Source organism: Bidens hawaiensis, unplaced genomic scaffold, assembly GCF_021521415.1.
Source record: "Bidens hawaiensis isolate Kalapana, Puna unplaced genomic scaffold, B.hawaiensis_p1.1 tig00001412_1, whole genome shotgun sequence".
NCBI classification, from domain to species: domain Eukaryota; kingdom Viridiplantae; phylum Streptophyta; class Magnoliopsida; order Asterales; family Asteraceae; genus Bidens; species Bidens hawaiensis.
Genome location: NW_027491079.1, coordinates 3,138,839 through 3,151,886, shown reverse-complemented (window position 1 = coordinate 3,151,886; position 13,048 = coordinate 3,138,839). Strand labels below are relative to the sequence as shown.

Genomic DNA, 13,048 nt, shown 5'->3' with positions numbered 1-13,048 from the left:
AAACCACCATAGCGGCTTCCTTACGGGCTGCTCAACCAAATCCTCGACCCGTGCAATCTGCCCCACCCATTAGCCAAATATGGGCTTGTTATAATTGTGGTGACCCTGGTCACTTCCGCAACGCGTGTCCGCGACTCGCAAATGTAAGACAGCTTCAACTAGCTCCCGCCCCACAATTTTAACTCCAAGCTTATCAAGCCTATCAAGCGATTCAGCCACAATCTCCACCTTTGTTGGCTAATCAAGCTCAAGCTTAGCCGTTCCCAGCAATTCAAGCACCCGCACCCCAAGAGGGTCAAGCCGTTCAAGCTCCCCAAGATAATCGTGGGCGTGCCTTCATGATGAATGCCCACCAAGCTCAACAAAACGACGATGTGGTGACCGGTACATTTCTTGTAGACGACCACTTTGCATCAATTTTATTTAATACCGGTTCCGATATGAGTTTCGTATCCTTAGAATTTGAACTGTTGCTTGCTAAACCTTGGTCTAAACTTAAAAGCTCGTACACTGTCAAAGTAGCGAATGGTAAATCCGTGACGATCGATTCCGTTATTCGAAGTTGCAAGATGAATCTTAATGGCCACACATTCTCAGTCGACCTCATTCCGATGGAATTGGGAAGTTTCGACATCATAGTAGGCATGAATTGGTTGTCCTCCCACCGTGTCGAAGTTGTTCGCTTCGAGAAGTTCATTCGCATTCCGCTCACCGATGGTCAAACCCTTCACGTTCTTGGTGAAAAGCCTTCTCCTTCGAGTCTTAACCTCATAACTTGCTCTCAAGCCCAAACGTACTTACGCAAAAAGTATGCAGCATTCATGGCTCATGTAGCTGAAAAGAAGGAGCAAAATATTGAAGACATTCCGGTTGTTCGTGAGTAAGTGTTTCCCGACGACGTTTCTGGTCTTCCTTCCGTTCGAGAAGTTGAATTCCGCATTGATCTCGTGCCTGGTGCAACTCTGATTGCGAATGCTCCCTACCGTCTTGCACCCTCCGAGATACAAGAATCGTCTACCCAACTCCCAGAACTTTCGGACAAAGGGTTCATCTGCTTAAAAATCGCTTGAAATGGCTTAAAAATGCATTTCTAGAACTTTAAGGACTAAAACTGCCAAAAATCAAAAGCTGATGAAAATTCCCCCTTCGCGCGGTGCGAAGCAACGTCTGTAAAGCCAAAATCGTTTACGATTCTCGTTTAACGCTAAATCTTTCCCTAAACGACCCTAAATCATGAAAAATAGGCTACAAGTTATTTAATCTGCTATTGAAAACTGTCTAGGATCATTTCTTGTGATTTGATTGATATATTAAAGATTTCAACACCCGATTTTGTCATCAATATCTTATTCAGTTACTTAAACGAGTCGATTTCTTGTTCTACAAATTGTACCTCTGATTATTTAAACAAACCACACCTCCAAACCCTCATCACACACTTGAGTTCTCCTTCGTTCTTGCTATTTTACTCAAGGATATTAGTATCCGTGTTGACTTTCAAGCATTCTCAACCTTTGATTTCCGTGTCTCATCAATTTAAGCATTATCCGGGTAAGTTGCCTTCTATAAAGTTATTCATTATTGCTCACTTGTCAATAGCCCTCAATCAATTTCTGAGATTGAGGGGAATTGACAAGTCAATTTGACTTCAACCCGTTTTAAGGCATATTGGTCAACAACATTGACCAATCGTTTTCTATCATTTCTGGTCAGAATCAACTTTCCGTCGAGAAGACTTTTATTTTTGTTTTGATATTTTAAGGCTACTAACCAAAACCCGACTTCCGAATTGTTCGAATTCTGGATAGTACCAGCTCGCTTATTCGTTAAATATCTCATAACCGGAGTTCTAATTATCCGTTTGGATTGATTCCAGCGGCTACGTTCTCAGTTTTAATTGTAGTTATTTATCTCTAAGTTTCAAACCTATTAGGTTTATCTCAGTCAGCACATTAAAGGACGGTTCGTTCGTTTGATCGTGTTTTTATTCTTATTTCTTGCACACTCGCCTAAGCAATAATGTGAGATATCATTCCCCATTATTTTACTATTTTCAAACGTTTTGGGGACATATGTGTAAATTCATATTTTTGTATCATACACACACACACACACACACACACACACACTCACACACACACACACAAACTCGCAAACACAAATATTGGGTGTATTTCACCTGAATGTTAATTGCTATTTGTTTAAGTGTTTATTTTATCGCATTCGGAGAGGTCCATAATAATCACATTAAAGTATGATCATACGCCGTCTTAGTAGCCAAAGCCCGTTCGCATGGCGATGGTCAACTGACAATCACATTTGTATGCTAGTCATAGTAGCCAATGCCCAATTCGCAAGGCAACGATTAACTGACACATTATTTGCTCACGGTTGATTGATTATTACCCACATTATTTTGTTTGCGCATTTATCATTTATTATTTATTTTATATATATTATTATTAGTGTCGAAACTGGTGATCATCTCACTCAACATGTGTTGTTAACAAATCTCTGTTTATTTTCTACGCATATGCAGGTAACCAATTGATTTTAAGCTAAGGTGAAGTACACATAGAAAGACCTTAAAAAATAAAAATCAAGAAATATTTTCGTTATTATTTTGTTATGGATTATTTATTTGTTTTGTGTCATATTTGTTGTGTTTGGAAACTTGTGCACTTGAATTGAATTTGGAATAAATAAATTAATAGATATTTTCATATTTTATATATTATGATAGTACCTTGTGGGCTGTGAACCACGGTTCCCACCCCGGCATTTCCGCCTTAAGTTGGGGTGTGACAACGGTAATTTTAACGGTTTATATTATTTCAATATTTTAATTTTAACACTAATATGAGAGTTACGATATTACAATGTACAGATTTTAAATGATAATTTTATCTCGAAAAATTATAACTGTGTTATTGTATTAAAGTTAACGAATTAAAAGCTAACAAATTTAAAGTTAATGGATTGAGATTAAAGAATTATAAACTACCAAACGGATTACGACTAATTGAATTATAACTAACAAACGGATTAAGGTAAATGAAACATAAGTTAACAAATTTTTAAGTTAACGGATTAAAACAAATGAATTAAAGTTAAACGGCTTAAACTTAACGGATGGATTAAGATTAACGGATTAACGAATATGAAAGTTTGGTTTTTAGGTGGGAAATGATAAAATTTAATTTATACTTAATTTATAAAAAATTTATTTAGTTTAAAACTAATTTTATTAGATTTATTATGATTTTTAATAATTATTTGGTTTTATAATACATATAGAAAAAGGATAAAATAATTTTATTTGATTTATTATAATTCTTCATAAGGAGTCCGTTTAGTTTTGATTTATCAGCATTGTATATCTAGTCGAGTGAGTTCATTAAAAAACTTTGATTTCCATGCTGTAAGGTAGGATATCTTAATAGAGGTACTTGCCATAAAATAAATTAGCAACCGTGAGCGAGTCTAATTAAAACCGGTAATTTTAATAGCTTCTTAGGGTTCTATAGGCGTCTCTGTGAGAAGGGCCGAGGGTCCTGTTCAGTTTCTCATTAAGAGAATACTTTAAGATTCCTATTCCATAACTTAGTATTTTCGAAACATTTGATAATTGATGCATTAGGGATTCTAGCCTAGGTGGTTGTTAGTCATCATCTGAATTAAGTCCAGGTTCTAAGTCGAGTCATCTCTAGTTTTATTAATTAATTTTATGGATACTACCAAAAAAACCAACCAACTTTCTGTTTATGCTCACAAAAGTTGCTTAACTCAAGTTTTGCATATAAAAGTCCCTTAACTTGTTAAATTTGAACATCAATATGAAATAACCTATAATAAATGTTTTTTACTATTAATTGTTTATTGGATTACATCGAAACAGGAGGCAAGCGGGCAATAAGCTGCGCCGCTACCCCTTTTTGATCCATTGCAAATATGGCGCACATGATTCATCCTCTAATATGGTTTCATGAAGCGCTAAATGGGCAATGGATAAAGGCACCTCACTTGTTGTGGTTTAGGTGAGCAGAGGCTTCAGCAAATTTTTCATATTTTTTCTTTCTAAATTTGTAAACTAATATTAATAAAACATAATACATTTAAATAAAAATATTACAACTAACAAATAATGCCAATCTAATACAAGATCATCAGGTTGTCTTGCCCACAGATGCTCGACCAACTCATGACGAAGGTTTCCTTGTGCCTTATGGCTCTTGATATTTGAAGTCTATGTTGAACAGTAATTGCCGATTCTGGTCATGTGACATCACAATGATAGTTTTAACATATAGTCATACCCGAGTCCTCCATAATCATCCAATTAGATAAGTGTAGACGACATCCAATATTTTCTTCCTTGACCAAAACCATATTGGGTTCACCACCAAATGAAATTTTTTTCTTTAGAACTCCAAACGCTATTTCAATATCTTTTCTTGCCTATTCATAGTAAAGTATTCTTGTTTATATTAAATTGGAGATGTAAAACCTTGAACAAGTGTCGCCTATTGGTTGCAAATACCATCAACTAGATATTACCCATACTTTAATTGTTCCTCATTTGCAAAAAAAAATGATAATATTAAACTTTTTTTTATTAAACTAATGATCAATTTGACCAAGTGCACAAAATCCAACATTCCAACGGTTCTTTAGACCTCGTTACCATGCTCACGCGACAACTCTAGCGCCCCCCCCCCCCCCCACTTGTGTCATCTTGTTATAGTGTGTGTGACCACGGAGCAATGAGTGCGGGGCTAGCGTCCCCATTAACACCCCACAGCAGTCTTATCTAACACTTTAAGTTTTTGATCAGTATTTAATTAATAAATTGTAAGTCCCGTGTCAGAGGATCTTGCAATGTGATACCAAATGCACGATGAAATGCGGAAAATAACACCGTGTTGATTCAATGCGTGAATGATAATAGCAATAAGAACACACAAGAAAGGCTTCAAAACAAACTATTATATAATAGTCGGGTGCTTAAGTCCTTTAGCATTACACAATGTCACGGCTTCAATACTAACAAATGACCAACCCTTTACAAGGTGAAATGCATGGTATTTATAGACATATACCATACCTAAGCCCAACACAAGTAAAGCCCACCGAAATTAGTATATTTCGGTTTACATATAAATGCCCAACTAATCCCAAAAATAAAGCATAAACCATAAATATAGCCTAACAATCTCCCCCTTGGTTTATTACTTGATTTTAGTCGTGCTCAAGAATATCTTCAAAAATTTGTTCTTGAGTTTGTTGAGTAGCATTAGATGGGCCTTGACCTGTCTGAGCTTCAACAGTAATGGGCTCAACAACAGTTGGTTGAGTAGTTGGTATCACATCACTAGCCAGCACACCCAGTCTCGGATATTTCTTTCGTTGTTTGCGTGGAATAAGATCGATGGCTGGCTCTTCGTCAATATCATCTTCAACATGTGTCGCATTGACTAATTGAGGAGACTTCAGTGCAGTCAACTAAAGCCTTTTCTTGAACGCTTCGAACTCTTTAACTTGTTCAGCAGTACTGACTGTTGTACCTGGTGTTCATTCTCCATAGGTTGTGATGGAGAACTATCAAACTCATCATCATCGGACAATGTCTCAAAGGCGGTAACATGCCTTTGAGCAAGAACCACATGTTCCCCAGCTACAGCTTCACCTACAGCATCAACATCTGCCTCGGTCTTAGCAAATCTTCCAAACTTAACCAACGGATGAAGACCTCGATAAACCACTTTGACTCCCTTCCAAACTTAATCAAATCATAATCCAGCAATTGATATTGTACCCAGATGACCTGTGAACAACAGGAAGAAGCAGCAACGTAATCAACCTCAGTAGTGGATGTGGACACCGTTTGTTGTTTCTTGCATTGCCACGAGATGAGTCGATTCCCCAAGAATTTACATCCAGCACACGTAAATTTCAGTACCCTTCTGTGTAATCTTTCTCTCCTCCCGCAAAGGAAACATACCCTCCATTAAAGATTTGAATGTTGTGCAGTTGAGAGATGTCTCCTGTCATGTGCCTGGAACAGCCACTATCAACATACCACGGTCTGATGATATTCCTCCATAGTCGTTCCTGCAACATGTGCGAGATCAGTTAGATTTTGGTACCCAGTCCATAGTCACTCTGGGCACACCAAGTTTATCAATTTTAGATACGGGTAACCAAGACGTGTCTTCCCGATTATCTAGAATTGTACATGAGGAGTTCTGAGGTTTGGAAACCGGAGACTTAGGTAACCATTTGTATTTCGGTTTTAAAATTTTGTGGCTCACACAAATGATTTGCTTTGTCTCAGGTTTATGATCGGAAGACCGTGAAAGATTTGATTTGTTTTTTAATTTCGATCCCGAAACGTGTGAAGGTCTCGAAACCAAAGTCGGTTTTCCAACGTGTTTTCGAGACATCGCAGAAGTTGCTTGTCTAACTTTGGCACGATCGGCATTGTCTCGAATCCAATTTCCATAAGAAGGACTTGCCTTGAAATACTTTGATTTATTTGAATGTGATTTGTTGAAAGTATTCCGAGGCACGCTCCTCTGACGGTGTCCATAATATGGGACATAAGGACGATGCGGGCAGTTTCTAGCAATGTGACCAGGAATGCCACAGTTGAAGCAAGTTTGTCGCTTCACATGTAAATCTGGGTGGCAATTCCTGGTCTCGATCTACTTTGCAAATTTTACTGTCTCGCATCGACCTTAGTGGTTGATTTACTTGCACTTTTCATGCCTGTGTTTACTTCTTTAACAGGTTTTGGTGGTGTGTATTTACTAGCATTTTCCTGTTTAACATCAGTATTTAAAGATACGTCACATTTATTATTACTACTAGAACATTCAACCACACAATTGTTTATGCTCTTAAAAACAGAGCCCACACAAGCATTAGTCTTAACAGAAGATAAATCACACAATTCAAAACAAGCATTATTAAAATTATCTTTATTAGGCAAAACAAGTAAATCTTCCTCATCGTCCACCCAATCCTCAATGACTACTTCATCTGCACGCGAAGTAGAAACATTAGTATCATTCACTTTCACAACTGATTGAGCTGGTTTGACAAACCCGGGTATTATCCTTTCATTAATTTTAATTTCAGGTTTGCCATATTTCAAAAATTTCTCTTTATCTTCCTCAATTACAAAAGGAGAAGGAGTATAATTATCATTGTATGGAGGTGGAACCTCATTATACCCAATTCCCTCACCCTTATTTTCTTTCCATCTTAATTGCTTTTCAATCATTGATTCAACGACCGCACTAGAAACATCAAACTTTTTAAAATTGAACTCAGCATTTTCAAATTTATTCGTTAATTTAGCGTTTTCCAAAATAGATGCTTCAAGTTTGGCGGTTAGATCAGCAATTTTCTTATTGGCATGTAAGATGTGACAACACTTGACACTGAAATCACTTTGCAGTTTTGAAAAGTCTTTGTTTTATGCTTCTAGTTTTTCTGTAAGACCCTTCTCAAGTTTCTTAAGTATAAAGTTTTCGTGTTTTATATTTTCCATTTCCCTAACAAGATTACTATTATGCACATGAAATAGCTCTACCTTTCTAATGCATGCTTGAGAACATAAATTAGAGTTTACCTCAGATGAACCAGCAGGAGTAGAAGCCATGAAAGCAAACTGGAGACTCTTCACCTGATCTTCAGTCTCATTTCCTTCTTCAACATCATCAACTTGAGCGAGGTTTGCAGTTTGACCCAGAATAGTGAGTGCCTCCATCTGATCAGCCCAGTCAAACTGTTGTGCAACTAATCCTTGCTCGTTTCCTCCAACAACAACATTATCTCCCCTTGCACCATTCACAGGAACCAGAGCCCTTTCAGTATTTCCCTCCTTTGCTGGATTTGTGCATTCTCTAGCAAAGTGTCCTGGTTCATGACAGTTGTAGCACCTGAGCTTCTCCTTGTTGAAACCCACCTTTTTGTTTGCAGGTAAGTTCCAATTGTTCCTGCCAGTCCTTTTGGTGAACTTCTTCGCTCTGAATACAACCATGGCAATTTGCCAGGAGATGTCCATCTCTTCCACGTCATCAGGATGGATATGATCCAGTTCAGTGGAACTGACTGGTTAAACAAGGTCTACAGCAAGAAAGGCATTATAGCAGTTTATGAAGCCTGCTATGAAAGCAATATTCTCTTGAGTTTCCTTTGAGATGGCAGGTCCTTGGGTAGGAGACTTGCTGGAAGAAGCAACACTGGGTTGGGGTTGAGACTGTGGAGATGGCTGTGGAAAGAATATGGAAGCAGGCGGCTGTGGCTGAGGTGTAGGTGGAGTGAATTGGCTTTGAGTTGATCTGAACATGGAAAAGCATCCATTTGACTGCTGCGGCTGCGAGTACACACCCTGAGAGGACTTGAACATGGAGAAGTTGTCTTGTGATATAAGTGTGTTGTTAGATGACGCGGCATATCCAGCAGCAGTATACGAATTTGCATGGTTGATTGCTCGCTGTTTGTCATCCATATCACATGACTTGATGATAGCGATAACCTCAGATAGAGTCAGTCTAGAAAGATCCTTTGTCTTCTTGATAACAGCAATATTCATATCCCATCCTTGTGGCAGACTGTTAATCAACTTGTTGTTTTCAATGAGAGTTAAGTGTATGTTGGTTGATCTCATCTCGGTTACAAGTGTGACGAATCTTTGCAGCTGACTTTCCAAGGACTCACCCAGAACATGATTGAACATATTAAACTTTTGGCACAGCAAGTCCTGACGACTGTGCTTCATGTCTTCATTTCCCTCATAGACCTCTATCAGTGCCTGCCATAAGTCCTTTGCTGATTGCAACTTGCGGAATCCTTGAGCAATCTCAGGTGACAGGGCCATAGTAAGAGTGGCAAGTGCCCTCTCATCTTCTTCTACCTTGTCATAGTCAGCATCAACGTACAATTCAGTAGGCTTGACAACAATCTCTCCTTCAGCTATTTCATATGTGATCGGTTGAGGACCTCTAACTATGCTCCTCCACACCTTAGCATCTTTCATCTTGACATACTTTTCGAACCTGAATTTCCATTCATAGAATCCTTCGTGCTTCAGCAGACGGGGCACACGTGTAGCAGTCCCCATAATGGAGTCTAGCTCCTGGTGAAGTGCTGAGTTAACGGATGCGTTGATGGATTGATCCATGATGATTATAAACCCAAAACAAACCCAAAGACAGACCCGAAAACCAGATACTTGACCCGAGAACCCAATTAATGATCCAAGAACTAACCCGTCTATCCAAGTACCCAATTAGTTACCCAGAACCCGAATAATGACCCGAGAACTACTGAGTCAACCAGAGAACCAGAGAACTAGTGAACCAGAGAACCAGTGAACCAGTGAACCAGTAAACTATCCCGAGAACCCTCAATCTTGGCCGAGAACAATTTGGCAGAAAACGATCAAAGTCTTTCCGAGAACCACTTTTGAAATGTTTCTAGATAAGGAAACAGTCTCAAATCCCTAAAAATCAGGGATTTGAATTCCAGTTTTGATTTTGGTCAATCTTGTGTTCAAAATAGTCAAAAGAATTCCGATGAACACGATGAACACAACTTCAACAGCCACCACACTTGTAATTCCAGAAAACACACCAAAACATCAACCAAGAACCCAATAATTGAATCTTGATATCACAACCGAGCCTCGAATAGGTCAATAGGCTCTGATACCAATTGTAAGTTCTGTGTCAGAGGATCTTGCAATGTGATACCAAATGCACGATGAAATACGGAAAATAACACCGTGTTGATTCAATGCGTGAATGATAATAGCAATAAGAACACACAAGAAAGGCTTTAAAACAAACTATTATATAATAGTCGGGTGCTTAAGCCCTTTAGCGTTACGCAATGTCATGGCTTCAATACTAACAAATGACCAACCCTTTACAAGGCGAAATGCATGGTATTTATAGACATATACCATACCTAAGCCCAACACAAGTAAAGCCCACCGAAATTAGTATATTTCGGTTAACATATAAATGCCCAACTAAGCATAAACCATAAATATAGCCCAACATAAATTTATGTTTTGACGATATTTAGTTTAGCAATATAATTAATTACAAAATACAGCAATAACCAGATAAACTTTAGTTGTTTTCAAATAAGCTGAACCGATGCTAATCAATTACAAGTCGCGTTGCCAGAAGGTAATCCAATTGGTTTATTAAATGGTCTTTCATAGTTTGAAAAGTAAAATGTAATCACCTTAACTAAAGTTTTCATCACATAAGTGACGATGGTTCAAGGCTTGTCAAAAACAAAGAGGTAGAGTAGGATTTGTGTGTTTCAGTTTGCTTTTTGGCGAATTTATTTTTGTATGTATTTGTAAAATTTCTCTAAAAATACATTTTGAACTTGTAAAGTAAATATGTTTGTCGCTAATATAAATGATTATTCGTACAAATAAAAATTCGCTTAAAAGGTATTCAATTAAAGTGATGATATCCATATATGTAAACATGGTAATAAATTTACTATCAACACAAATTTTAAAAATTTGTAATGGTATAAACTATTATAAAGTTGTAATTGAAAACAAACACTCATTTGGATTGCAAAATCATTGTACATAGTACACCTAGTAAACAACAACATTCAAACCCACATTTTCTTGATACAATCTCAATTAGTCCCACGAACTAATTGGAAAATGTAATTAGCAATGTTCTTAGCGTCATTTGAGATACCAAATAATCCAGCACTCGCAAATCCAACACAATAAAGACCTTGCTCTTCTTTCCAATGATTTGGACCTTTATGCTTTGGCATTCCTTTATCGTTAATGAGCCCCCCCATCATCCTAGTTAAATAAAATAGTTAAGATTAAAAGAAACACAAAACAAAATGTTAGTTATCAAACGAAATGTAGTAACTTTTTTGATACCTTAAGCCTTTTGCGCACGGTGCTTTTAAAGCCGTAGCAAAGACGATGGCATCATATTGTCTCTCTTGACCACTTGTAAATTTGATGGATCATCTTGTATATTTTTAATTGCCAGCATAACCTTAAAGAAAGATAAAAAGAAAACACAACTGTCAAAAGTTGTTTAAACATTACTTGATGTTAAAATATAATAAGGATGCTTACCTCAATCTCTCCTGATTTTATCTTTGAAATTGTCCCAACGTCAATGACAGGTGACCGCCCGGTATCTTTTTAAGCCAAAATGGCCCTTTACATGGCCTTTGTATTCCATATCTGTAAAGATCTCCATAAAAAAACTTGCTCAATGCTAAAACCGTCTTATCTACGAAAGTGCACGGGAAATATTATAATAAATACATTCCAAGTTGCACTAACTCCTTGATAAGCACATGTATCTATTACAATAAACAAAAATTGAATATTAAAATTAATATACCAAATAATCTTAATTTAACGTGCTTGTTCAAATTCAAACGTCACGCGAGATTGTTAATATGCTTACCGGGCTACGAATAACGATTGATGTTTGAGCACCTCAATTACACAAATCGTATGCAATTTCCATGCCAGAATTTCCAGCACCAACAACAAGCACTTTTTCATCTCCCAATTTCTTTCCATTTTCATACTCACTAGAGTGAATGACTAACCCCTTGAATTTGTCTAAACCATAAATGTTAGGAATAACGCCTTCGCTATTTTCACCTGTTGCCACCACAAAAAACTCACCTACGTACTCCTCGACCAAACCCAAAACCCTATTTTTGGCGGTAGCCACCAATTTTTGTGCAGTCATGTCATACCATGCACTCTCAACACTACGTTGGTACCATGGGTCTATGTTGAAATGATAAACATATTTTTGCAAGTATTGAACAAACATATTTTTGGGTACAAATGTAGGCGCAGACAACGGAAATGCCATATAAGGGAGTTGACAAAAGTTTTTGGCCAAGTGAAGCTTCAAACGATCATAAGCTTTCTTTTGCCATAAAGACGCATAACAATATTCCTTTTCAAGAACAATATTTGGGATGACAAGAAGATTGAGGCACGCTGACATTGCAATACAAGCGGGTCCAGCTCCTACTATCACAATAACAGTTTCTTGCTTCATTATTCTTTGACTCTTTGATATGATTTTTGTATCACAAAGTATATGGTTATAGATTATCCACTATGTGCACATACATCCTTTATATAAAAGTTACAAATTCTTAACAATTTAATTTTTTTTCTTTAACTGTCTAATGTCTTCGCGCATAAAATTCAAAATACTACTAGTTCTTATTCACCGCGTTATTCCATCTTTATTGGAAACAAAATTTGAGAATTTATATATTTGAATAGAATCTGTGTTCATATTGTGCTAATTAATATATGTATTTTACATAAAAAACTTTTTAGATAATTTGTTTTCTTATATTGAAGTCTATCTTTAATTTGTTCATACTTTGTTGACTAAAGTATGTTACATTATAAATTTTAGAGATTTTACATTTAATTTATAATAAACCAAAGTATACATTGTACTAGAAACTAGAAAGGTGTGATTTTATAAGGAAAGGTTTTAAATCTCAACTTATGAGCAAGTTTAGATGAACGTAAGGATCGTGTTTATACTAATTATTGCAGTGTAGGCTCGTGAATTGTCGTTGTTGGGTTTGGCCGATTTTCCAGCGATTGTTACGGCGGTTACAGATTAATATTTTTAATATTACGTTGTTTTAACGTATTATAATCGTATGTTATTGATTGTCGTTATAGTCCAAGGTCATAGTATAATTTAAATGCGTTAAAGAGCATGGTTTACGGTGGATTGGGCTCGCCGGCGCCGTTTACCGACGGCAGGAATATGGTGGACAGAAAACCAAGTAAAGGGGTGGGCTGGGATTTGGTTTTTAATTAAATAATATATTTTGAATTATATTTACACTATTGGCCCTTCCACTTTTATATTATATTAAAATCAAAATTAAGCTAAATTTACAAATTGAACCTTGAACTTTGAATGTTTTATAAAAGAAATAGAATTAATAAACTTGGATAAATTTTGAATTAAAC

General features: G+C 36.8%; 1 protein-coding gene and 1 pseudogene across 1 annotated transcript; one reads left to right on the top strand and one right to left on the bottom strand.

Moving 5' to 3' along the window:
• The first annotated feature begins 341 nt into the window (after positions 1–341).
• Positions 342–884, top strand: LOC143575288 (uncharacterized). Its single transcript, XM_077059701.1, has one exon. It carries the CDS (start codon positions 342–344, stop codon positions 882–884), a length of 543 nt encoding a protein of 180 aa, XP_076915816.1.
• A 10,635-nt stretch (positions 885–11,519) lies between these two features.
• LOC143575277 (putative indole-3-pyruvate monooxygenase YUCCA10 pseudogene) lies at positions 11,520–12,101 on the bottom strand (annotated as a pseudogene).
• Between the last annotated feature and the right edge of the window lie 947 nt (positions 12,102–13,048).